Source organism: Phyllosticta citriasiana (genome assembly GCF_038021145.1).
Source record: "Phyllosticta citriasiana strain CBS 120426 chromosome Unknown IWZ02scaffold_4, whole genome shotgun sequence".
Classification (NCBI taxonomy): domain Eukaryota; kingdom Fungi; phylum Ascomycota; class Dothideomycetes; order Botryosphaeriales; family Phyllostictaceae; genus Phyllosticta; species Phyllosticta citriasiana.
In genome coordinates, this window is record NW_027117281.1 from 769,331 (window position 1) to 792,161 (window position 22,831).

The following is a 22,831-nucleotide window of genomic DNA, read 5'->3' on the forward strand; positions in this document are numbered from 1 at the left end:
GATGTCATATGCCAAAGGCAACCAGGCGAATCCCGGACGAAGCGGATTGGGAGTGGCGCACTTCTCGTCCGGACAGCATCCCCGTTCGCCTCGGCTCATGACGACACTGAAGCGGGCGCTTCTTGCTGGTGGCTTGATGCTTGGTGATGGTCGGGCTGTTCTTTACACTGTTTCAGCGACAAGGTGGGCAAGATATGCGACTAGCTGCGGGCATTCTCTCTAACCGACACCGCCTCGCCATGATCCTCCGCCCCCAATCCACCGCTTCACATCTTTCGTAAGCGGCAACCTGTGCGAGCTACCACTACTTGAAAACTCACTTCCCTAGCCGCGACCTCGAAGCTAGTCCCATCAACTTGCTCTGGGCTTTTCGATCTTTTCAACATGGCGCCAACCTTGACACTGGCAGCTGTGTCGTTGGCCGAAAGCGCTCTTCTTGGCCGCTATGCTCCGCCATCTTATTCTATACATGACTCGGCTCTCACAAGAGCATTGATCCTCTTCGCGCTACAGACGCTGGTCTGGTTCACTTGGTCGGTGGTGATATATCCGCACTATGTTAGCCCATTGCGCAAACTTCCCCAGCCAGAGGTATCTTTTCCAGCGAGCTCGTTCGCAGACAGTAATCGCTAATGATTTTCTCAAGGGAGGCTCTTTTTTGATGGGCCAATTTAGCCGAATCAGGAAAGAACCCACCGGATGGCCGCACAAGGAGTGGGTTAGGAATGTGACCAACGACGGACTTTTCTACTACAGGTTTGCGCTCAACGCGCCACGTGTTTCTGTGGCTTCCCCCAAGGCTCTCGCAGAGGTTCTGGTGCACAAAAACTATGACTTCACCAAGCCTGCGAATGTGCGCCACGGACTTGGTCGTATCCTGGGAGTAGGAGTTTTGCTGGCCGAAGGCGATGAGCACAAGAGACAGAGACGACTTCTTATGCCGGCCTTCTCCTTCCGTCATATCAAGGATCTTTACCGCGTTTTCTGGACTAAGGCTGGCGAATGTACCCAGGCTATGATTGAGACTCTGGAGAGCCAAGGTGATGACAACGTCCTTAATCTGCAGAGCTGGGCGTCTAGGACGACTCTCGATATCATCGGAGTTGCAGGCATGGGCCAGGATTTCCACGCCATCGAAAACCCGAACAGCGAACTCAATGCCACATACAGGAAGATTTTCAGTCCAAACAAAGTGGCTACATTTCTGGCGCTGCTTGGGAATTTCGTTCCTCTGGCCTTGCTGCGCCTACTGCCCATCAAAAGGAATTTCGAGATAGACGGCGCGGCACAGACCATTAAGCGGATTTGTCACGACTTGATTCTCCAGAAGAAGCAAAAGATGGAGAAGGGAGAGCGTGTTGATGTCGACATCATCTCAGTCGCCCTCGAATCTGGCGGCTTCAGCGACGCAGACTTGGTGAATCAAATGATGACGTTCCTGGCAGCAGGCCATGAGACAACGGCAACGTCGCTAACTTGGGCGGGATTCCTGCTCAGCCAGAAGCCAGAGGTGCAAAAGCGGTTGAGAGAGGAGATACGGGCTCACCTGCCATCGCCCAGCGATTCAAAGTCGACCATCAGCTCGAAGGATATTGACCAGATGCCCTATCTCAATGCTGTTTGCAATGAGATTCTCAGGCTGAAGCCTCCAGTGTCGGCAACGTTGCGCATCGCAGACCACGACACAACGATCCTAGGACACCACATTCCAAAAGGCACAACCATCATTGTGCCTATTCTTGCAATCAACACCAACCCCCAGTTGTGGGGCGAGGATGCCGATGAGTTCAACCCAGACCGATGGTTGGCGCCTGGCTGCGCTAACACGGGAGGCGCTGAGAGCAACTATGCACTTGAGACATTCATCCACGGTCCACGAAGCTGCATTGGCTCGTCTTTTGCAAAGGCCGAGCTTGCATGCATACTGGCTGCGTGGGCTGGCACGTTCGAGATGGAGTTCGCCGACCCTGATACGCCGGAGAAGGTTGAGATCCAAACCGGTGTGACGGCCAGGCCTAAAGGCGGCATGCGCGTGAAACTCAAGGATGTGGGGGGCTGGTGATCAATCAAGTGGCCTGACTTGAAGGGATGGTTCCTGGATATGAATGAGGCCAAATAAGATTTCCATGATTTGTTGATGTTGTTCCTAAGCAAAATCGCGCCCTGTTGTTTTAGCAATCTTGGATGGCGTGCTTTCTAGGACGAAGATTAGCATCAATGCACCATTTTAAGCAAACACGTTGCTCACTCTCAAGTCTGCAACTTGAGCATCACACTCGGAAGCATAGCAGAGGGCCATATCCGGGCGAGAAAGGATTCCATGCAGCAGCAGAGGTCCACCTGCTTATAAAGCACCCTGCCTTATCGGGTAAAGTCGCGCAACCGTGCACCAACATAACAGCTACCCCACCACGCGTTGGGCATCTCCCAATTGCACGCCAACTACGCAATACGACCACAACGGTGCTTTGGCTTTCGACGCTATTCCAAGGCTGGCCTTCGAGACTCCATTTCTTTAGCCTCCATTTACCCGGTGTGCCATCCGACTGGCAGGAGTCGTTAGCCTCTCTCAATTGCCGTCTATGATTTATCAGCCAGACGCACATCATAGCTCGGCAAGGGGACTAGTATAAAGCTCTCTATCTTTTGAGGCTTTCTTTCCCGTCACGCCAGCTCTCCAAATCCTCTACTTTTCTTCGATAGCATGGAACCATTCGCCGCTCTGAAAAAGGTCGTTCCTGGCCAGGATGGAGGTAAACCTGGCCTTGAGAACAAAGGTACGCCATTGCATGTCAATTCTGAGGTCATTGAGCTAACGCGCGATTGATTTGCAGCTGCTGAGGGAGTAAGGCTTCCAGACTCTGTTTGCGACGTCGGTTTAACAGAGCAACCAGATACCCTACTTCACCCCAGCTCAAAATCCGCCCTCGGGCACTGCGTGGGTGCCTCAGTCCAGCGGCAAGCCCATCCCCAAGCTCTTCCAGCCCCTCAAGCTTAGAGGTCTCACCCTCCAGAACCGCATTGGTCTCGCGCCGCTGTGCCAATATTCTGCCCAGGATGGACACATGACAGATTGGCACGTCGCACACCTTGGAGGAATCATCTCTCGCGGACCCGGCCTGTCCTTTGTCGAGGCTACCGGAGTCACTCCCGAGGGCAGAATCACTCCTGAAGATGTCGGGTATGAATCATGGGACATACTGGCCGAGATACGGACTGATAGGAGATAGTCTATGGAAGGACAGCCAAATCGAGCCCATCAAGAGGGTCGTCGATTTTGCGCATAGCCAAAACCAGTTGATTGGGATCCAGCTTGCCCACGCTGGTCGCAAGGCCAGCACGGTTGCCCCCTGGTTGAGCCCCGGCGACATCGCCGGCGAGGAGGTGAGCAGGGATGAGTTTTGCATAGTGAACAAGCCGTTGACCCTTCTGTAGCTCAATGGCTGGCCTAAGAGCGTTTATGCTCCGTCTGCGATTCCTTACAACGAGCGCCATGCTTCTCCTCACGCTTACACGAAGGAGCAGCTCCAGGACCTCAAGAAGGCCTGGGCGGATGCCACTCGCCGCGCGCTCAAGTGCGGTTTCGACACCATCCAGATACATAACGCTCACGGCTACCTTCTCCACGAATTCCTCTCTCCTGTCACCAACAAGCGCACCGACGAGTACGGGGGCTCTTTCGAAAACCGCGTCCGTCTGTCCCTCGAGATTGTCGAGATTGTCCGCAGCATCATTCCTGAGACCATGCCTCTCACCATCCGTGTCTCCGCGACCGACTGGCTTGAGGAGGACCCTGAGTTCGGCCGCGAGAAGAGCTGGACCGTCGACGACACTGCGCGCTTTGCCGAGATCCTGGCCGAAAAGGGCGTCGACCTCATTGACATCTCTTCGGCCGGCAACCACCCCAACCAGAAGATCAAGGGCGGCCCCGCTTACCAGGCAGCCTTCGCCAAGACGGTCAAGGCAAAGGTTGGCGAGAAGATACTGGTCGCGTCTGTCGGCAGCATCTCCACCGGCAAGCTGGCGCAGCAGCAGCTCGATGACGGCCTTGACATGGTCTTTGCCGGCCGTTGGTTCCAGAAGAACCCCGGCCTCGTGTGGGCCTGGGCTGAAGAGCTGGGCGTTGAGATCAACGTTGCCAACCAGATTCGCTGGGGATTCGGCGGCCGCGGCAAGAGTACTGTGAGTATCTCCCCATCCTCCTCTTTTTGTAGCGTGTCTAATGCGAGACGGCTCTAGTGATTTTCCTACTGATTTCTGAAGCAGAAGAGCAAGTTCTAGAGTTAGAAAGACGAGAAGTCTCTGTTGATAGAGCAAAACTCATGACGTTTTGATGACAAACTCTTTTGATTGGAAATCCAGCCTTCACTTGCACGGCCTGTGTCACAACATGTCGACCTCCACTTGACGAGCGACCTGGAACTTGTTCATCTACATAGCCGATCAAATGCGTACCCGTCCTGACCGCTTAAGCGGTTCCATCCGATTAACCGAATATCCATCTTTTCTGTGGAGCGCCAGTCTCCACTGTTTGGCTGATGTTCATCTATCTAGTGCGCCGAGCAAGCACCTACCTACATGCTGCATGCATGATTGAAACCCCTGCATAACTTTTGTCTCCTGCTGCACAGCTTCATCTACTACTTACAGACGTTGTCTACAAACAAGAGAGCACTTTTTTTTTTTCTCTTTTCTTGAGCCGCTTTTGAACGCCTGACATGCGGCAACCTCTCCACCACAGACTCTTCCCTTCCCAAAACCGTAAGCAACGAGTGAAGAGAGGAGGCAAGAAACGAGATCAACCGCACAACCAATGCCTCTCCCCCAAATGCGCGAGCGTCATGCGAGCGTTCGACTCAATCAACCAGGCAACCAGCCAGCCAGCCACAGCCATCAATCTTCTAGAATTCCTTTTCTTCGCACAACTAAGGAACCCAATCCTCGCCCTTCAGACCCAGCGCCTTTTCTACTTCCTGAACCTTCTCGACGGAGACACCCAGCCGCGTGGCCTTTTCCTTGTCGCTCAAGCCGCCGCTTTTCCCCTTCTTGCCCTTCTTGCTCTTCTTGCCGGGTGGCTTTGCAAGAGGCTCGTCGTCCTCGTTGTCCTTGTCCTTGTCCTGGTCGTTGTCCTTCTCGTCCTCGTAGTCCTCGTTGCGCTCCTGCTGCAGCGGAACATCATCTTTGGTTTTTGCCTCGTCGATGCTGCTACTGTCAGTTTCCATGGCCGGCGTTTCGTTGTGCCAGCTCTTCTCAGCTCGCGTCGAATTCTTTGGCTTCGACACGGCGGCTGCTGCTTTGAAGCGCGGATCGTCTCCTCCGTTTGACCGCCGCTTCTGTGCCTTTTCGTCCTTCTTGCTCTTCTTAGTCGGAGGAGGCCTTGCGAGGGGTTCGTCGTCCTCGGAAAAGTCCTGCCGCTGTTGTGGTTGTTGTTGCTGCTGCTGCTCAAGGTCGTCGTCGTCGTCGTCGTCTCTGGCCTTGGTCTTGCCATTTGCCTTTTCCGCCGCCGTCGCCATCTCGATGTTTTCCAGGACTTCGAAGTTGTCGGTCGATCCGCGGCTGCGGCGCATCGAGAACTGGACGTGCGTTCTCTTCTCGGCGGCCGGCGTCTCGAAGCCGTTGAACGGTTGGACTTGACCGTTTTCGTCTTCCTGTTCCCTGGTGGTGTACTTGGTAATGCGCAGCGTCTTTTCGTAGGGCCGCAGCTCCTGCGCGTCAAAGGCCGCCACCGCGGCGTCGTCTTCTGGTTTGGCGGCGGTGATGGCAGGTCTGGCCGTACGCATGTAGCTGCGGCGCAGATGGGCAACCAATGAGCTAAGGTCTTGCATTTCCTCGACGGATTCGGGGATGGGGCCCACGGTGACGCCATCATCTTCTGTTGGCTGCTGCGGCTGCTGCTCCACGGTCACGCTCTGCTGCTCTTCGGTCGCACTCTTGATGAGGCCAGTCTGTTGTGCCGGAGCCGCTGCGAGTTCGCCCTTCTCGTCCTCTTCGGCTTCCGCCATCAACTTGGTCTCGTTCCAATCGAGTTCCTGCATGCTGACGCCTTCCTTCAACAGCAGCTTCTGGACGTGCTTTCTGACTCTGGGATCGGCATTCTGCATGTACTTCGTGATAGGAGTCCTCATCCACCCCAAGAAGGATAGGGCGCGGTCAACGTCGAAACCCGCCTGGACCATTGTTCTGAAAGCAATCTTCCAGTGCTTGCGCTTGGGGACGAGGTTTTCTCGCACGGCAATCTCTTGGCCCATCGATCTCGAAAAAGTTTCGGGGTAGGGCTCCTTCAGATGCAGGCCCGTGCGACGAAGCAGCCAGCCCGCCTCGACCCAGGTGCCTGACTTGCCGCCCGCCTTGAGCACCACGCGACTGTTCCCAAGTACCATGTGCTTGTCGACTGCTTTGGACATGTCGTAGACCGTCAGGGCCGCCGCGTTTGCGGCAACGAGCGCCTCCATTTCGACGCCAGTGGCGGTCGTGCTTTCGCAGCGTGCAGTGATGAAGACGGCGCCGTTAGGAAATTCCCCGTAGTCAAGAGGAATGTCTGACGCTTGCCTGTTGCCAGTATTCATCCGCGGCTGGTTATATTTACTCTCAGCAGAGGGGCCATACGCGCCAGAGAAGTAGTTTTCAGATCCAGCGGCTGCAGCAGAGCCTTCTGGGTCGACTTCAGAGGTCTCGCTCAGTGCCTCAGCATTTCTCTGCTCCTGAGACTTGAATGGAGGAAGGAGAAGCTTGAGTTCGACCTCGGCGCCCGTCAGCACAATATTGTGGCACAACGGAACAAGATTGGGCGTTTGCTTGGCGGCCATGATGCCAGCAATGCGGGCGGTGCTCAACACATCACCCTTATTCATCCTGTTTCTCCTGATCAAATGTACCACGTTAGGGGTTGAAAATCGCACTGTGCTGGTGGCAAAGGCAACACGGCGTGTGTCGGCCTTGTCAGATATGTTCACCATGTGCGCCTCACCGGCGTTGTTGACGTGTGTAAGCTTACCGTTTTCAGGCTGCTCGTTTTTCTTGTCGGCTTGATCCGCTTCTGCAGTCGTCTTTTGGCCAGATGCGGCAGAGCCATCTTGGTTGAGATGTTGTTGGCGGGCGGAGGAGACGGTGTGGAAGCCTCTTCTTCCAATATCATCTTGATCTCGCTTGTTAATTATTCCACGAGAAGCCCTCGAGGAATCACCCAGATGCCTGACAAAATTCATGTCCAGTCCATTGTTCAGTTTCACCTTCTGCTCCGGTGACATTTCATCCACAGAGCCCTTGGTTTCACTGACAACAGTCGATTCTTCTGCCTCTCCAACCTTTGGAGAAGCCGGCTTCTTTTCGTGTGACTCTCCTTGCTTTTTGGAGCGTCCTCGCCCTTTTTTTAGGGACGCAAGTTGGGGAAATTCGTCGTCTGAGTAAACGACTGCGTCCAGAAAGTCCGGCTTGAAACACATTGCGTTTCTCTCTTCGTCGAAGGTAATCTGGTCTACGGTTTTCGGATACGTATGTCGTGCGCGCATCCGCGCCAGCTCGATCCGATTGGGCATCTGCATGAGAAATTTCAAGCGTTCCTGAATATGCCTCTTTGCGTGCCAGATTTCCGGAATCTCTTTGCGCTCGGGGGCGTCGTTTCCGAACATTGCAGGGTTTTTTCGGACGACTGCTCTCCATCTCTTTGCGGCCTTGCCCATGTGTTCTACTGACCGAATCACTTGAGTCCGAGGGCGACCTCCTTTGCTTAGTTTTGAGCTGCCGAGAGCCACACTGCCTATGGATTGAGGGACTGGGATCGAATTCCACGGCGGTCTAAGCGATGAAGTAATACTTCCCGGGAACAGGGTGACCGGGTTGGGTCTGGAAGTTCGAAGAGGATGCGCATAAATTGGAGGAAGCGTTGGTACGGCATAAGGCCTCGAAATTGGCATGTCTGGCATAGCTGCCTGAGATTCTTCTACAACGGTCGTCAGCCGGCATCTTCACAAGAGATACTCTCACAGATGGTGCTTGGCGGAAGATATCTATTGACAACGACCGAGATCATTTCGCCAAGACTAGCCATGTACAGCTGGTGCCAATATACAGCCCCAAATGATGGATGCATCGATGAGACCCACGCAGTCAACCCAATACATTAGGTCACAGACAAAAAGGAAGGACTACCCACCGATCAAAATCATGGGCCGGTTCTTCATGTTTTCAAGCTCTCCCATGCCCGCATGCTTCTCCTTCTTTCTCTTGACAGCGGCGCCAATCACATGGAGGAGCTCGCGCTCACGATCACTCCAAACTGGAGCGGATTCTTGACCAACTAAGCCCTGCTGACGATTCATCTCGAGCTGCTTGATTGCTTCAAAGGCTTGCTCGTCCATCGGCTTGCCACCGTTGTCCTTGCGCAAAATATCCCGCAGAGATACCTCGGTGTTGCCAAACAAACAAACCTTGAGGTTTCCGTCAGACGTGATTCGCAATCTGTTGCAAGTGCCGCAGAAGTTGTGCGTCATGCTGGTAATGAAGCCAACCTTGCCGACAAAGCCGGGAATCTGCCAACTCTTGCTCGTGTCATTCTTGTGTCCCTTGACCGGCGCGATATCAGGGTACTTGGAACGAATGACGTCGAGCATTTCCGCGTACGACATCATCTTTTGCTGGTTCCACTTGTTCCCATCAAAGGGCATGTACTCAATAAACCGAACCTCGATGTCTTTTTCGCGGCCGAGCTCGACGAACGGTAATATCTCGCGGTCGTTGAGCCCGCGCATTACCACGCAGTTAATCTTGAGCTTAACACCGGCGCCCATCTCATTCATCTCGAGCACCCGATCCATGCTGCGCATCACCGCGTCGAACCCCTTGCGACGAGTCATGATTTGAAACTGAAAAGGATCCAAAGTGTCCAGACTGAGGTTTATACCAGTGAGACCTGCCTCGACCATGCTATCCAGCTTTCGGTGCAGAGATATGCCATTGGTCGTCATGGCAAGCTCGCGCAGGCCTTTCGAACGGAGCGAGCCGATGGAGTGCATAAGTGGGAGGATGTCTCGCCGGACGGTGGGTTCGCCGCCTGTCAACCGAATCTTGTTTACACCTTCGGAGACAAACAACGACGAAATGTAGAAGATCTCGGGGCTCGAGAGGAGGTGGTCCGGCGGAGAGAGAGGGACGCCCTCTGATGCTCGCCATTAGCACTAGACGACAACGAGACGAGGAGGAAATACCTTCGGGCATGCAGTACAAGCATCGCAAGTTGCATCGCTCCGTCAAGCTTATGCGCAGGTAGTCGTGTTGGCGGTTGAAGTTGTCTGTCAAGAACTCGGAGAACGGTTTTGCGTGCTTGATGGACTCTCTGCGATTTGTCTTGCGCTGCGAACAGTCGAAACCAGGGCTAGGAGTCTCAATCGCGGGCTGTTGTGATGCAGCACCGGTTGCGACGCACCGTACAGAGTCGCACGTCCTCAACGTCGATAACAGCCAGGCTTGACGCAGCGCAGTTGCGCGCGAGCGCAAGGCTTGCCCTGCCATGATGTCAAAAGGCGGGGGCGGGCAGCTCAGGATCCAGAAGGAGAATCATCCATGAGGCACAAGATGTATGAAATCATGGCGCTTGGCCGTAAGTGGTGGCGGCAAAAGGCGGCGTGGGGTGGGACAGGTGGAGATGGGATTTTTCGGGGCAACAGGAGCGCGTCGATAAGCGGAGGTCCGACGTGCTCGTCCGTCCGACGACCTCTTTGCTAACTACAACCATCTATCTCTATAGCAACGTCAACCACAGACCAATCCATCCTTGGGTATCTCGACCTTCTCGTTTTCCTTGCCATTCACAACTGCTTCCTCCACCTTGCCGTTCGGCGCTACGCCTGCCTTGCGCGCCTCTTCTGACTCCCGTTCCATTTTTTTCAACGTCTTCTTACTCAACTGGATGCTCCCCTTGGCCATGGCCTCCTTTGGCACAGGCCGCACGTAAGGTTGGCAAATGAACCATGGTCGCTTGCACCGGTTCACTGCTGCGACGCTACTTTCGTGAGGATCTGGCTCGCTTCCTTCAGCAGCCGCCGATCCATTCGACTCGGGCCCCGTCTCAAAGGCCTCTGCGTTCTTTTCGTACTCAATCAAGCCCTCCTTTACTGCCTGTTCAACCATTTGCAGAACGTTTTCAAATGCAGCAATGTCTCCCGACCTGCACTTTGCCAATGCGTCCCGGACATTGGTGTATTTTGAAATCAGAGGCCGCAGCATGCGGAAGAGGTGAGCCTGCATGGGTGTGAAGTTGGGGTCCCCCGACTGTTCCCGTTTCTCGCGTTTGCTTTGCCGTTGCTTCTTGCGCGCTGGCTGCTCGTCTTCGCCATTCTCACTTCCCTCGTCCTTCTCGCTCTCTGCTGGTGGATCGGATGGGAGGAACAGTGGCTGCCGTGCTGGTGGTTCCTGGCCCAGCACGTGTCTGTGTATTATGTCCATGTACCTCCTGAACACGGCATCCATTCGATATCCACCTTTGCCACTCCGACCTCTCCAGTATTCGCGGCCTTCCTGGCCTGGTGCGGGCAGCGGAGCGAAAATGCTAGGGTCGTGTAGGTTGCCTTCGGCGCTCATGACTCCATCGGCCCCTGTTGCTTCCAAGCACGCTGCAATATCGTCGTGCTGAAGGATGTTGCCGTTTGCGAAAATTACTGTGTCGGGTGGAAGATTGTCCCGCAAGTATTTTATGACGCTCCAATCTGCCAGTCCGGTCTCGTGGCCCTTCTGATGACGTTGACGGCCATGCACAGTAATTATGCTAGCGCCAGCATCGACAATCATTTTGGCATACTCCAACGTTTTTTCAGGAGTCTCTTGTATGCGAAATTTGGCAGTGACTGGAATGTTCAGCTCCTCGTGCAACTTTTTGATCAAAGACCGTATGAGACCCCAATCCTCTTGTAAGAATGCGCCGTAGTGTCCCTTCCTTGCGATACCCTGAGGGCATCCCAGGTTCAAGTCTACCGCGTCGCAAAATGGAGCCACGTATTGTGCAGCCTTGAAAAAATCGTCGGGCTCGTTGGAGCAAAACTGCACAAAGAGCGGCCGATCGAACTTGGGATTTCCATCCAAATGAGCGTCCGCCAGAGTGTATTTTGCCAACTGCTCAGGATCGGGCGCAGCCAATGTAGTGCGAAGGGGCTGGAAAGCCTTTTCTCGATAACGGGGAAGTTCGTCGAAGAGGCGGGAGTGGAACATGGGTGTGTAGGCGAGGAGGTTGCTCTGCTGGTCCTGAGGCATGAAAGATCGGCTCAGAAGGCGCCATGCAAATTCTGACGCGTCGACCATGGGCGCGAGGACGAGCTTGGGGCTTCCGATGCTCTTGTAGAATTCGCGACCGTGAAGCTTTGGCTTTTGGGGGCATAGAGGCTTGCTGCCATCGGCGACGGTGGTAGCGCTGGAGGCCATTCTGATTCGTACGAGACGAGTGAGGGTTTGCGATGAAGCGATACGCCCCAAGGGGCCTGGAAGTCTTGAAGACAGTATGTTGAACGGTTGTCACGGCGGTGATGTGGAGGGTGGAAAGTTCCTTGGGATGTTCTAATGTGCCAGAAATCTTAGCCCCGCAAAATCCGTGCTAGGGTCCGTGCTGGGACCGGGTTCCTGGAAATTTCACACGGACCACTCGACATGTTTTGCGTTGCCCTGTCACTGCTTGTGCTTTATTGAGATGGAAGTTTGGAAGCAATTCAATGAGCGCTCATTCCCCTGTGCCCTCTATCCATTCGCACGCACAACTGAATCATAGAAATGACTAGGAGGCTTTGGGTTTCATTTCCATACTCTCCACTCAGCATCGCTACCTAATTTCTTGCACTTTTGAGCTATGAGCCCACCCCACGCCTACCTTATGCTGCTACTTCTGCTCAGCTTATACACCCAAGACCACAAGGAGTTGAGCGCAAGAACGGCTAGACCCACGTAAAGATAGATGGTGGTGTCCAACTGCTTCTTTTCCGCTCCACTTCGACTATTTCCGTCCGTCTGTCTACCTCGTATCCACAACACTCCCAGCACTACCAATTGCTGAGTCTCATCACGCACCCCAACTGCGTGCCGGCTTCCTTCACTTAAATAAGACACTCCTTAAACCCAAGAAAGCAGGCTAGCCGCCATCCTTCTGCCACTCGGAGACAAAAGACGGTCATAGAGAAAAGAGAAAAGGCAATGAAAATGAAAAGAGGGGAGAGAAAGGAAGCAAGCAAAGGCGGCAATGTGTATGCGAAACAGGCAGACGGCACAAGACTGACAAAATCTCAATCGATTGCAGACCAGAGCAGCGCTTGATTTTGGGTGACGATGACAATGAGGACGGCAACTACAACAATGACCACGATGAGAGAAAATTAAGGGCCAATCAAAGTACAAAACTAGAAGTATGAGGGGCAGATTAAGCGCTAGCAGCTTAACGCATCATGCCACCCATGCCGCCCAAGCGGCTGGCGAGCTGTGGGTACTTTTCCTGCACCTCGAGCTGCGTCCGCGTCGCCTCGGCGTACGAAAGGGCGTTGACAATCTCACCCTCGGTACGCGATAGTTCGGCCGCGCGTTCAAAATACTTGAGAGCCTCGGGCACCTTGCCCTGTTGCAGAAGCAGCTGGGCCATGGTAGCAACGGCAATATCACACTCGGGGTCGACTGGGAGCGGGTTAGCTAGAGTATGGAAGTCAAAGGGCTTGAACTTACTAATGAGCGCCTTCTTGCACAGCTCCTCGGCCTCGTTGAAGTCTTGCTTCCACTGAAATTGGGCAAGCGCCTTATTGATCAAGGGAAGGACATTCATGCCCAGGGGCTTGGTCGCCTTCTCCATCTCAATCGCCGTGTCGAACTTTTCAACAGCCTCCTGGTACTTTTGCTGGTCGAGAAGCAGCTCGCCGTAGTAGTTGTACACATCCGGAACCTTGTCAAAGTTCTTCATGCAACGGCGGAAAGTGGCCATTGATGAAGCTACGCTGCCCATCTTGTATTGTGTGACACCGAGCTGAATGTGCGAGAAGATGAAGTCCTTGTCGAGGTCGATCGACTTTTGGTAGTCCTTGGCGGCCTCGGCGAATTCGGACAGGATGAAGTGGAGCTGCGCGCGGTGGTAGTAAATGTCGGGGTCATCGGGGTTTTGAGCCATGGCCTGCTCAAAGTCATTGGCAGCGGCCTCACGCTCGCCTGTTTGATCAGCAAACGTTCTGATTCCAGCCCATACGATACTTACCAAGCTCAAGGTGCATGCTTGCCCTCTTGATAAAGCTTTGGGTCAGGGATGGCTGGAGCTCCACACTCTTGGTGAGGTCGGCCAACGCGTCCTGGTTGTCACCCTTGAGGTACTTGAAGGTTCCGCGCATGTTATAAGCAAAAGCCTCATGCTCACCCAAGTCGCCGAGTTCGAGGGCGCGGTCGAAGGCGGCCGCTGCCTCGGCGTAGCCTTCTCCCGTCTTCTTGTTCAAAGCAAGCAGACCCTTCCTCAGTTGGCCCTTGCCCGACTCCTCTTCCAGATCCGCGGTCTCCTCAAGGCCTGCCGGAAGCGGCTTCGGCCTGAAGCTTTGGAGGTAGTTGGAGACGAACGTCGGGCTAGGAAGCTTCTTTTCCTTTGAAGCGAGGATGGCGCGACCCTTGGCCTCGGCAACCTTCTTCAACAGGCGCTCGACGCTTTGCGCGCTGGTCTCATTGCGGAACTGGTCGATGATGCAGCTTGCGGTGTAGTCCAAAAGGGCCTCGCTGTAGCGTTCAGTCTGCTCGTATGCGTGCGCGCGCCTGTTCAGCGCCTTGACGTATTGGTTGTCCAGGTTGATGGCAGCCGTGGTGTCCTCAATGACCTTTTCCCAGTTCGAAGTGGCGTTCCAGCAAGCGGCGCGGTTAGAGTAGAAGACAGGATCCTGCTTGCACAGAATGGCCTTTGTGTACAGATCAATCGCCCTGTTGTAGTCCTTGGATCCATACGCCTTGTTGCCGGCGGCCTTGAGCTTCGCGGCGAAATCCTTGCGCTCCTGTCGCAAGTTAGAATGGCATTCGCAGGTTAACATTGGTGATTTCACTCACGTCGGCGCTCAGCGCGGCTGCAGTGGCTTCGTCAACTTCGGGCAGCTCTTCCTCGCTATCCTCAGACACGGAGGCCTTCTTGGTAGCTATGACGGCATGTCAGTCTAAGCTACGTCAACAGCGTCAATGGGCGCATACCTGAAGCTTCCTCACGAGCCTTCTCCTCCTCAGCAGCTTTCTTGGCGCGTTTCCTCTCCTTCTGCTTCTTGTTCTTCTTGGACTGTGGTGTCTCAGGTTTCGAGCTGTTGGAGTCTGAAGTCAAGTAGTAGACGGCGCCAGCACCGGTTACGAGGACCGTAACGCCAGCAATTGTGTAGACAACAGCCTTGTGCTCCGAGGCCCATGTTGATATCCTGTCCCAAAGCGATGCGGTGCCCTGGGCGGTGACGTTGGTGTCGAGGGCAATGGGTTGTGCCGGGCGCGGAATGGGGAGCTCAGAATTGCTCGACATGGCGGAGACTCTGCGGGCGGGATTCGAGGCGAGGTTTAATGCAGAGTAGCTGGCAGCTCCGCAGGGGGATGGGGGATGGAGTGGGGGGAGGTCGATGGAGAGGAAGAGTGATGCGAAGGCGGCTCACTTTTCCGGCTTGTGGATTCGAAAAGATCGTCACTCGTCAGCGTCACAGAAGGCGGCCCGCCGCTAAGGCGCACGCCAAACCACGACACACGACTCAACGCCGACACGCCGAGCATCAAGGTACGTCAACCAAACCTTTCATCTGGCTGCTACTACTGCCCCGGGTTTGTCTTTTTTTCGATGTTCTACCAGCTCGTTTCCAGAATTGAATTTACTTCAACCACCTCATTCACGTGACACTATTTTGACTACAGGTCTCCGCTTTTGACGACGAGCTTTTTCACGTTAGGCGAATAGGTCTTTGACGGTTTCGATTCTTTTTCTCATTTCAGTCTTCTCAAGTTTCCTGCAATGTCTCAAAATACGGAACCGTCCTTTTCAGTTTTCACGTCTCTCCGCTACGACCCCCAGCTGGCAACCTGTCATCAAAACAACAACCTATTATGGAGCTTCCAATCCAACAGCCCATTCTACATGCTGCGATACCACCGCGATCGTATGCTTGAGGCGGCATTGTTCTTTGAGTGGAGCTCCGTGGCCGATCAATTGGCGGGTGACGAACGCGGCGAGATGCTCGAGACGGCGTTGCTGCGCGAGGTGCAGCTATGGCTTCTTGCACGCAAGCCACATGGAGATGTCGAATTGGCATCACGGGAGAAGCCGCTGGAGAAGAGCCCGTTGAAAGTAGGAGCCATCGACCAGAGTTGTCCTTCCAGATATCACTGACAGCGCCAGATCCGCGTTCTCTTCTCGCCTACCGGCGCCATGCAAACCGACATGATCCCCGTCCCTCAAGTCTCTCTGCAATCCCTCTTCCCTCCAACCCTAGATCTTCCTCCAGACTCCAGCAAGCCTGACCCAACATTCACATTGACCCTTGACACCGACTCCACCCCCACCTCTCCTCACACCCTTCTCAAAACCACGCACCGTCCACACTACGACGCCGCGCGCATCCGATCGATTCCCAAAGCTTTGCTACCTGGCACAGCGCACGAGGTGCTACTCTGGAACAGCGTCGGCGAGGTGATTGAGGGCACCTTCACGAGCGTCTACCTGTTCCGGGGCGGACGCTGGGTCACGCCACCTGTCGGGGGACCAGGCATCCTCCCCGACGACGAGCGCGGTTCCAATTTTGAGCGACAGTTAACGGCTGGCGATGAAGGTGAACTCCGCAGCCCCTTTAGCGGGCGCTGGGGACACACTCTTCGCTCGTCCACTTCGGCCATGGTTGAAGGCATGGGCGGACAGAGGGGAACGACGCGGCGATGGGCGCTGCGAGGTGGTCTGTGCATGGAGGAGCCAGTCGAGGCGGCGACAGTAAAGGTTGGCGAGAGGTGTTGGGTCAGTAATGGGGTCAGGGGTTTTGGTGTAGGGGTTGTGGTGGAGAGAGAAACCTGAGTGAGCGGCTGTCCTTGTTTGGAGAAGGAGTCAACAGGCAAAGAGAATCAAGCATAAAGCGATCATTGCAAAATTCTGGGAGTGTGTTTGCAGTGACTGCAAGCGCAACCATCTGCTTCGGCTTATTCGCATTACTATTGAGTGGTAAGATGACAGTCTTCAGAAGGCTCCATCAGTCTGGACAGCCTTGGCTCGCCATTGGTGTAGGTCGACGACTTCCTCTTGGTTCTCAAACTCGCAAAAGTCTAGGTCTGTTGCGGCTCCCTTTGTGTCGAAGCGTCCAGAATTGTAGTGCTCTCGTCCACATTTTTTGGTTTGTCTTCATTTTTCCCTTTTATTTCTCTTTTTTCTTCCCATTAATGTTGAAGCCGGCCCTCTAAGCGCGTACGCCTTCTTCCCATCCCCCTTCCTTTCCTCTCTATTGCTACATGCCATTAGTCCACTTAGACGACGACGGGTAGGTCAGAAATTGACCCCCCCTCGCTAAAAGAGAGATCCGGATAAACTATCCATCTGGACTACCCCTGCACCGACGTAGCACCAAGAAACTTTCCTTATTGTACGAGACTCTTCAGCCGGGCATCCCTATATAAACATAGACGTACGCGGCATCCGCTATAGATAACTCCGTCTTAGATAGCTAATCGGCTCTAGTAAGATGTAAAATAATTAATTAATGAATTAATCATTTTTAATTATATACTCTTCTTTAGTTTAGCTACTACTTCTTAAAAAAAGCCTATACGTTAATAAGTTATTACTATATATAAAATTTTTAAAAAATTAAAAATTACTATACCTACTATAACTCTATAGTATAGGCTTATATATATATAACTAAAGTTAGAAAGTAAAAACCTACCCTCTAAAGTATTATACTATAAGTATACCTATACCTACCCCCTAGGGGGAGGCCCTACCTAACCTAGTTCTACTAGACGGCTATAACTATAAACCTAAGAAAATAGACTAAGATACCCCTATACTACCTAGTCTACTACCTACTTAACTAGCTAATAAACCTAAGGAAATAGACTAGGACTTCCCTATATACCCTATCCCCCTATTATCCCTACTAATTATTATACTAGGCCTAACTAAGAAATAGTATACTATACTAAAGAGAACTATCCTAGTAGATACCTCTAAACCTAACCCTATCTACTAAGAAAAAAGGACTAGGTTTAGATTTTATCTAAACTTTAATACTACCTAGGAGGTAATTAATATAGTACTCTCTTATATCCTATACATAATAAACCTTATATATAATATAAGTAAGAAGTAAAGACTCTATAACCTTAGTAATATCCTATAGGATTATACTAAGATAGGTTATATAGGTAATATATTATTAGTTCTTACTACTTAAGTTTACTCCCTTAAAAATACTACTTATATACTAGGAGTAAAGGTCTACTAGCTATAAAAGCTAGTTATCCTTCCTATAACCCTAGCTAACCTATTATATATAACCTAAGCCTAGAAAGTAACTACTACTAGAAAACTATATATAACTCCTTACCTAAAGATAACTATAAAGCTAGCTACTACTCCCCTAAAGGCCCTATAGGATATATAGGTTATTATCTAGTAGTAAAGTCCCTTCCTAGACTTTAACCCTCTCTCTATATAAAATAATATTAATAATACCTTTAAGAATATAGGTATATCTAGCCTAGTTATATTAATAGTAATATATATAGAGAAAGGTAACATCCTACTTACTAGCTTACCCTAGTATAACTCTAAATTCCTTACCTCCTATAAGGACCTCTTTACTTACCTATTCCTAGATACTATAGTCTAGGAGAACTAAACCTAGTATAAGGTTATTACCTATAGTATCCCTATAGAAGACCTATACTTACTTAATATTAGATAATTTATTATAGAAGAGGTCTATACCTTTAATCCTAGCCTTTCTATTATTAGAACTCTATACTAGCTTACTTTAGCTAAAAGGAGGGCTACCTAAAAAGTAGGGTTAGTTATTATAGCCTTCTATATAGTAAAAGAGGTAGAGATAGCTATCTTAAAGCTACTCTATCTTATAGGAGTAAGTATTAGGGTTATAAAGCTCCTTAAGATTACTCTAGATATATAGTATATAAAGTATTAAGCATTTAGCTATAGCTCCTCTAGGTATTATAATAGGACTAAATACTTACTATATACTAGCCCCTATACTATAGAGAAGTATAACTATAAATACTATATAAAGAGAGGCATAATATATACCTATATAGTATTAAAGTATAGTAACTATAATGGTACTTATTACTCCTAGAACCTAAACTATCCCTATTATCTAATAAAGCTATCCCCCTAGTATAAATATTAGGTAACCTTAAAGTTATACTATTAGGAATAGTACTAGAATACTATAGTAGAGTATATATATAATCTACCTTACCTACTACCCTATACTATATTTACTTTTCTATATATACCTTCTTCCTACCCCCCTTCCTTTTATTACTCTTACTTTATACTACCTATCTACTTAGATAATAGTAGGAAGGCTAGTTCTTAGCCCCCCCTTATCTAAAAAGAGCCTAGATAAACTATCTATCTATAATAACCCTATACTAATACTATACTAAGAATTATACTTTATTATATAAGACTCTTTAGATAGGTATTCCTACTTACCTTATAAATGTATGCGGCATCCCCTATAGATAGCTCCGTCTTAGATAGCCTATGGCTCTAGCAACACGTAAAATAATCAATCAATCAATCAATCAATCAATTAATCAATCATTTTTCTCAATAATATAATATAAAGTTTATTGTCTGGTTCAGAAAAACACAACAACCTCCGTTATGGTCTAGTGGCTAGGATTTGTCGCTCTCACGAATTGTTCCAAAGAACAATCGAAGCGCCGACAAGGCCGGGGTTCAATTCCCCGTGACGGAATATTCTTTTGCATCTCTCTTGCATCAGTTTAGAAGCCGGGGTGTAGTGTTCAGCTCAGATAAATTTTGCCCGTTCGCGCACAGATCACGTGACGCGCGGTGGTGGTGCACGGACTACACGCGGCGGGCGCTAGTGCGGGAGAGGCCGCCTCCCTTCGACACTGAGCACTTGACAATGATGCGAGAGTAGATGTTTCTCTTCATTTCGAAGGCAAAATGTTACGATGGCGCGCTAGACCGAAATTCGACCCCAAAAAAACCCTGATTGTATACCGCGGACGCTGCACTGAGGGAGATTTCTTTTTTTTTCTTTCATTTTCTTTTTTCTGGAGTGGCAGCAGCCAATCAGACGAGACCAACGTCGCGTGCGTGGGCGCGTGGCAGCGTGGCTGCATGATGCAATGCAATGCAATGCAATGCTATGCAAGCAAGGGAGGGAGGGAGGGTGGCGGCAGCTGCTGCGCACTGTTAAGGAGGAGGTGAGGTGGGGATATGCACCTTAGTAACTAAGGTAGCTAGCTTCCTCGCTCGTGGATGCATCCTACGCAAACAATATTTAGGAGCAGGGATGCAATGCGATGCAAAGCGTTGAATGGACGAGCATAGCATCGTAAGGGTGCAACGCTTGGTTGCTGTTACTAAAAAAATGAGTGCAATGGAATCGATGCACGGCACGGAGAGTTTGTGGTGTCAATCGTTCGAATTATTTATTTGTTTTGCTTTTTGAGATGGTTTGGTTGACGTCTTTGAGGGGTCACCGACGACGGAGAAAGAAGAGATGTGAAACTGCCGCAGATGGTGCATCTGCAGGGAGCAGCAAGGTTCCGGTGCCAAAAGAACTGGCACACACAAGTATGGGTTCCCGCGAACTGGGCCTTGAATGCTCCTTGTTGCTATCCGCTGTAGACATATGAATTACCCATTCGCGTGTACGAATGCTCCCAGTTTGCGCTCTACCGCGCAGTGTTGTGTGTGCCATGACTTTTGTCGCCTAGCTTCTGAGTCTGGGAGCCTTCGCACGCTTCTCGGAGGTTCGTAGGTTTGCGGAGGCTTTTGGTACGTAATGAGTTGTAAGTGAGGCCTTTGGAGACTGACTTGGTTCCTTGGCTTCATCACTAGGCAAGCAGTTGTTGTCCTTGGAATCCCGTGAATTTTTTGCGTTCTAACTGAAATGCCTCGCTTGCGTGATGGCCTTGCCTTTTCTGCCGTCTTTGGTTTTGAAAAAAGTCTATCGTGGGGTTTGTTGTGGTTGACATGCTGTCCTCTATCTGCAGTCCATGCCTAGAGCAGGCGCTCTCTTTTTTTAAATCCGTCTAATGTTTGGTCGTGATGTGTAAAGAAAAAATGGGCGTCAAGAAGGATAAAAACAGTTGCTGCTCTCCCCATCCCAAATCATGGTATCACAACACTCGCGCGTCCACAACAATTGTTTACTGGGGGATCAGAACACCCCTGTAACGCATCTTGCCCTCGTCGAGCGTCTTGCAGGCCAGCTCGATGCCCTCGACAGTCATGGGGAAGGTGTTGAGCATGGGCTTGACGCCGTGCCTGGCGGAGAACTCCAACATACGGCGGTGAGTGGCGCGGCTGGCGACGATGGTGCCCTGGACCGTGATGCCCGAGGTCAGGAGCGGCATGTAGGGGAGGACGAGGTCGCCGGACTCGACGGAGAGGGGGAAGAGGGTGCTGTTGGGAGCCATGATGGGGAAGTACTGAGCCCAGTCTGTTTAATTGGATGTCAGTCTCATTCTCCAATAGTCCATATGGTAGACAGGTAGACTTACCGATGTGAGCGCTGGTGCAAACGAGCAGGTAGTCGAGCTTCTTGCCAATTTTGATCTCCTTGAGGCCCTTGGTGGCGTAGAACTCGCTGGCGCCCAGGCGGAAAGCCTCCTCCTTCTTGGAGTCGGTGCCGGAGAAGACGACCACGTCGTTGCCGCGCTTGGCAGCAAACTGGATGGCAAGGTGGCCAAGACCACCGATACCGAGGATACCAACGCGGGCGGTGGAAGGGATCTTGTAGTCGTCGAAGCACGTCCAGACGGTTGCACCGCCGCACTGGAGGGGAGCAGCCTCAGCGTCCGTCAGGCCGTCGGGGATCTTGAACAGGAAGGCTTCGCGCCAGACGCCAGCGTCGGCAAAGGAGCCCTGGTCGAGGTCGGCGTAGCCAAACATGGCGCGCTCGTCGCAGTAGACCTCGCGGCCGGTCTGGCACTGGTCGCAGTGCGCGCAGTTGTCGTGCTGGTAACCCCAGCCGACGCGGTCGCCGACCTTGAGGAGCTTGGTCTGAGGGCCGAGCTCAGCGACTACACCGACACCCTCGTGGCCGAGGGCCATGTCGGTCGTCTTATAGTGGAGGTCAGTTCCTACGACCGTTAGTTTTATCCTGAGAAGGGAGCAGAGTCAACTTACCGCAGAGACCCGAGGCAGTGACCTTGACGAGAACCTCGTCGCCAGAGAGAGCGGGGCGCTCAGTCGTGGCCTTGACGATGGCACCGCTCTGGGAGCCCTTGTAGACGGTAAAGGAAGGCATGATGTAGCAAGAGAGGCGACGAAAGACAGAAAACTCTGGGTATCTCAAAGGAAACTGGCGTGCTGGAGGAGAACGAGACGAGAAGTGGAAAGAAAGATATAATATTGCAAAAAGATAACGGCGGCGTCCAAGCTGTTCACTGCTGACAAAATATTAGACAGCCTACCCATGACGTTGGAAAAAGACCCTGCACGGTCAAGGCACTAGATCCGAGAGATACGGATAGGAGGCGGATCAAGGAACCGCAGCCAAACGGCAACCAGACGGCAAACCAAAGCTGCATGGCCGGAGCTGCGCAAGAGGTCGCAGCCAACAGCGGGAAAGAATTTTCCTCAGCCCAGATTTCGGGGTAGACAACTAAAAGCGGGAAAAGAGCTCTGACAAAATTTTGAAGTGCGACTAAATTCGGTCCTGCTTGCCGGTAGGCGGGTCGTTTCGCGGTTTCAGCGGCCGGTGTTGAGGAAAAAAGACACCGGGTCTGTGGAGCCTCGACTCCAGAGGCTCGAGTTTCGTGCTCGTTGATGCCGCAGCCTCGATCAGGAGCGGCCTTGAGACTGCCGAAACGTCGGCGTGGCGGCGCTGTTTTGGTGGGAGCTCGGGGAGCTCGGATTTGGGGCGTCACCGTGTAGAAGTCGACTCTCTTGTTGCGGCAGAATAATTGCTGACTGCCAGCAACTCTGTCTTCACCGGTTGTAGCTTCTGCTGTGCTGGACTAGTTCGAGTCGCATGGTGATCTTGATCTTAGCGCGGCCCGCTGCCCGCTGCCAGCAAAACGACCAGACCTGTCGTGGCGCTGTGCTCTGGCCGAGGACCTTGGCCAATCACGGCCATGGCAAAGAAGCACTTCGTCGAAGAAAATATTTACAATCAAAACCCCGCGGCGCCCAAGGAGAAAGTTGGTCGTTCAGTAATCGGCACCGCCACGATCTTTCTCGATGGTCGGTCGAAGCTCGTGCCTCCCATAGTTGCCGCGCTTCCATGGCTGGAAAATTGATGTGCAACTGTGACGAAGGCGGCGGACGAGATGACACTGGCCGTGGCTGTGAATCGGACACGGTGGATGACGACTTGAAGGAGAGCTGGTCTTGGGTCGTCCAGTCGTCGTTGATAGGGAATGGCAAAGCATGCAGTGGCTGTTGTCCTGGTGGCCTCGGTTCGATCGACGTCAGTTGTGCTAAATTTTCACTCTTCAGCCTCGGCGCCTCCCGCGCTGCGGCGATTTTCTTTCTTCCCGTTGCTCGCTTGAAAACGTCTTGACTCGAGAAGGGAGCATGTTCCACTTCTATTCCGAGGCCCGGAGTCCGCTTCGGCTTCGCGTCGCTTCGCGTCAGTGGCTTGTTGGCCTAGGCGCTTCTGTTGGCCTTGAT

General features: G+C 52.1%; 8 protein-coding genes and 1 non-coding gene across 9 annotated transcripts; 4 read left to right on the forward strand and 5 right to left on the reverse strand.

The window, feature by feature from the left end:
* The first annotated feature begins 216 nt into the window (after positions 1 to 216).
* Positions 217 to 2,369, forward strand: IWZ02DRAFT_204447 (cytochrome P450). Its single transcript, XM_066762616.1, has 3 exons — positions 217 to 277; positions 329 to 591; positions 647 to 2,369. The coding sequence occupies exons 2-3, from the start codon at positions 385 to 387 to the stop codon at positions 2,060 to 2,062; spliced, it is 1,623 nt and encodes a 540-aa protein (XP_066624480.1). The 5' UTR covers positions 217 to 277; positions 329 to 384; the 3' UTR covers positions 2,063 to 2,369.
* A 1-nt stretch (position 2,370) lies between these two features.
* IWZ02DRAFT_204335 (NADH-dependent flavin oxidoreductase-like protein) lies at positions 2,371 to 4,603 on the forward strand. The gene is made up of 6 exons (XM_066762615.1): positions 2,371 to 2,777; positions 2,835 to 2,845; positions 2,895 to 3,181; positions 3,231 to 3,384; positions 3,436 to 4,182; positions 4,267 to 4,603. Exons 1-6 carry the CDS (start codon positions 2,705 to 2,707, stop codon positions 4,279 to 4,281), a joined length of 1,287 nt encoding a protein of 428 aa, XP_066624481.1. The 5' UTR covers positions 2,371 to 2,704; the 3' UTR covers positions 4,282 to 4,603.
* Positions 4,604 to 6,323: 1,720 nt separating this feature from the next.
* IWZ02DRAFT_373877 (Molybdopterin cofactor biosynthesis C domain-containing protein) lies at positions 6,324 to 7,205 on the reverse strand (the record flags this gene model as incomplete). The annotated part of the gene is made up of 2 exons (XM_066764729.1): positions 6,324 to 6,572; positions 6,759 to 7,205. Coding segments are annotated over 2 exons (696 nt in total), but the record flags the coding sequence as incomplete, so codon positions are not given.
* A 939-nt stretch (positions 7,206 to 8,144) lies between these two features.
* On the reverse strand, positions 8,145 to 9,507 carry IWZ02DRAFT_374081 (uncharacterized protein; the record flags this gene model as incomplete). Its single annotated transcript, XM_066764745.1, has 2 exons — positions 8,145 to 9,154; positions 9,204 to 9,507. 2 exons carry the CDS (start codon positions 9,505 to 9,507, stop codon positions 8,145 to 8,147), a joined length of 1,314 nt encoding a protein of 437 aa, XP_066624483.1.
* A 138-nt stretch (positions 9,508 to 9,645) lies between these two features.
* Positions 9,646 to 11,513, reverse strand: IWZ02DRAFT_446425 (uncharacterized protein). Its single transcript, XM_066767227.1, has one exon. It carries the CDS (start codon positions 11,407 to 11,409, stop codon positions 9,748 to 9,750), a length of 1,662 nt encoding a protein of 553 aa, XP_066624484.1. The 5' UTR covers positions 11,410 to 11,513; the 3' UTR covers positions 9,646 to 9,747.
* A 564-nt stretch (positions 11,514 to 12,077) lies between these two features.
* IWZ02DRAFT_204611 (uncharacterized protein) lies at positions 12,078 to 14,636 on the reverse strand. Its single transcript, XM_066762617.1, has 5 exons — positions 14,170 to 14,636; positions 14,032 to 14,117; positions 13,208 to 13,979; positions 12,688 to 13,161; positions 12,078 to 12,639 (listed from the first exon to the last, which is right to left on the reverse strand). The coding sequence occupies exons 1-5, from the start codon at positions 14,480 to 14,482 to the stop codon at positions 12,407 to 12,409; spliced, it is 1,878 nt and encodes a 625-aa protein (XP_066624485.1). The 5' UTR covers positions 14,483 to 14,636; the 3' UTR covers positions 12,078 to 12,406.
* Positions 14,637 to 14,681: 45 nt separating this feature from the next.
* Positions 14,682 to 16,167, forward strand: IWZ02DRAFT_446428 (uncharacterized protein). The gene is made up of 3 exons (XM_066767228.1): positions 14,682 to 14,728; positions 14,863 to 15,292; positions 15,344 to 16,167. Exons 2-3 carry the CDS (start codon positions 14,960 to 14,962, stop codon positions 16,007 to 16,009), a joined length of 999 nt encoding a protein of 332 aa, XP_066624486.1. The 5' UTR covers positions 14,682 to 14,728; positions 14,863 to 14,959; the 3' UTR covers positions 16,010 to 16,167.
* Positions 16,168 to 18,832: 2,665 nt separating this feature from the next.
* IWZ02DRAFT_t34 lies at positions 18,833 to 18,932 on the forward strand. Its single transcript has one exon. It is a non-coding gene; the product is annotated as a tRNA-Glu (tRNA).
* A 1,252-nt stretch (positions 18,933 to 20,184) lies between these two features.
* On the reverse strand, positions 20,185 to 21,878 carry IWZ02DRAFT_204635 (chaperonin 10-like protein). The gene is made up of 3 exons (XM_066762618.1): positions 21,344 to 21,878; positions 20,716 to 21,297; positions 20,185 to 20,654 (listed from the first exon to the last, which is right to left on the reverse strand). Exons 1-3 carry the CDS (start codon positions 21,462 to 21,464, stop codon positions 20,362 to 20,364), a joined length of 996 nt encoding a protein of 331 aa, XP_066624487.1. The 5' UTR covers positions 21,465 to 21,878; the 3' UTR covers positions 20,185 to 20,361.
* Positions 21,879 to 22,831: the final 953 nt, after the last annotated feature.

Bases quoted from the DNA above. Each gene is read 5' to 3' on its own strand.
- IWZ02DRAFT_204447 (XM_066762616.1), top strand. From the start codon at position 385: ATGGCGCCAACCTTGACACTGGCAGCTGTGTCGTTGGCCGAAAGCGCT. The intron at 592-646 runs GTATCTTTTCCA...GATTTTCTCAAG, and splicing joins GCAAACTTCCCCAGCCAGAG to GGAGGCTCTTTTTTGATGGG.
- IWZ02DRAFT_204335 (XM_066762615.1), top strand. From the start codon at position 2,705: ATGGAACCATTCGCCGCTCTGAAAAAGGTCGTTCCTGGCCAGGATGGA. The intron at 3,182-3,230 runs GTATGAATCATG...GATAGGAGATAG, and splicing joins ATCACTCCTGAAGATGTCGG to TCTATGGAAGGACAGCCAAA. The intron at 3,385-3,435 runs GTGAGCAGGGAT...ACCCTTCTGTAG, and splicing joins GCGACATCGCCGGCGAGGAG to CTCAATGGCTGGCCTAAGAG.
- IWZ02DRAFT_446425 (XM_066767227.1), bottom strand. From the start codon at position 11,409: ATGGCCTCCAGCGCTACCACCGTCGCCGATGGCAGCAAGCCTCTATGC.
- IWZ02DRAFT_204611 (XM_066762617.1), bottom strand. From the start codon at position 14,482: ATGTCGAGCAATTCTGAGCTCCCCATTCCGCGCCCGGCACAACCCATT. The intron at 14,118-14,169 runs GTATGCGCCCAT...ATGCCGTCATAG, and splicing joins GGCTCGTGAGGAAGCTTCAG to CTACCAAGAAGGCCTCCGTG. The intron at 13,980-14,031 runs GTGAGTGAAATC...AACTTGCGACAG, and splicing joins CAGCCGCGCTGAGCGCCGAC to GAGCGCAAGGATTTCGCCGC.
- IWZ02DRAFT_446428 (XM_066767228.1), top strand. From the start codon at position 14,960: ATGTCTCAAAATACGGAACCGTCCTTTTCAGTTTTCACGTCTCTCCGC. The intron at 15,293-15,343 runs GTAGGAGCCATC...TGACAGCGCCAG, and splicing joins TGGAGAAGAGCCCGTTGAAA to ATCCGCGTTCTCTTCTCGCC.
- IWZ02DRAFT_204635 (XM_066762618.1), bottom strand. From the start codon at position 21,464: ATGCCTTCCTTTACCGTCTACAAGGGCTCCCAGAGCGGTGCCATCGTC. The intron at 21,298-21,343 runs GTAAGTTGACTC...TAACGGTCGTAG, and splicing joins CACTGCCTCGGGTCTCTGCG to GAACTGACCTCCACTATAAG. The intron at 20,655-20,715 runs GTAAGTCTACCT...CCAATTAAACAG, and splicing joins TTGCACCAGCGCTCACATCG to ACTGGGCTCAGTACTTCCCC.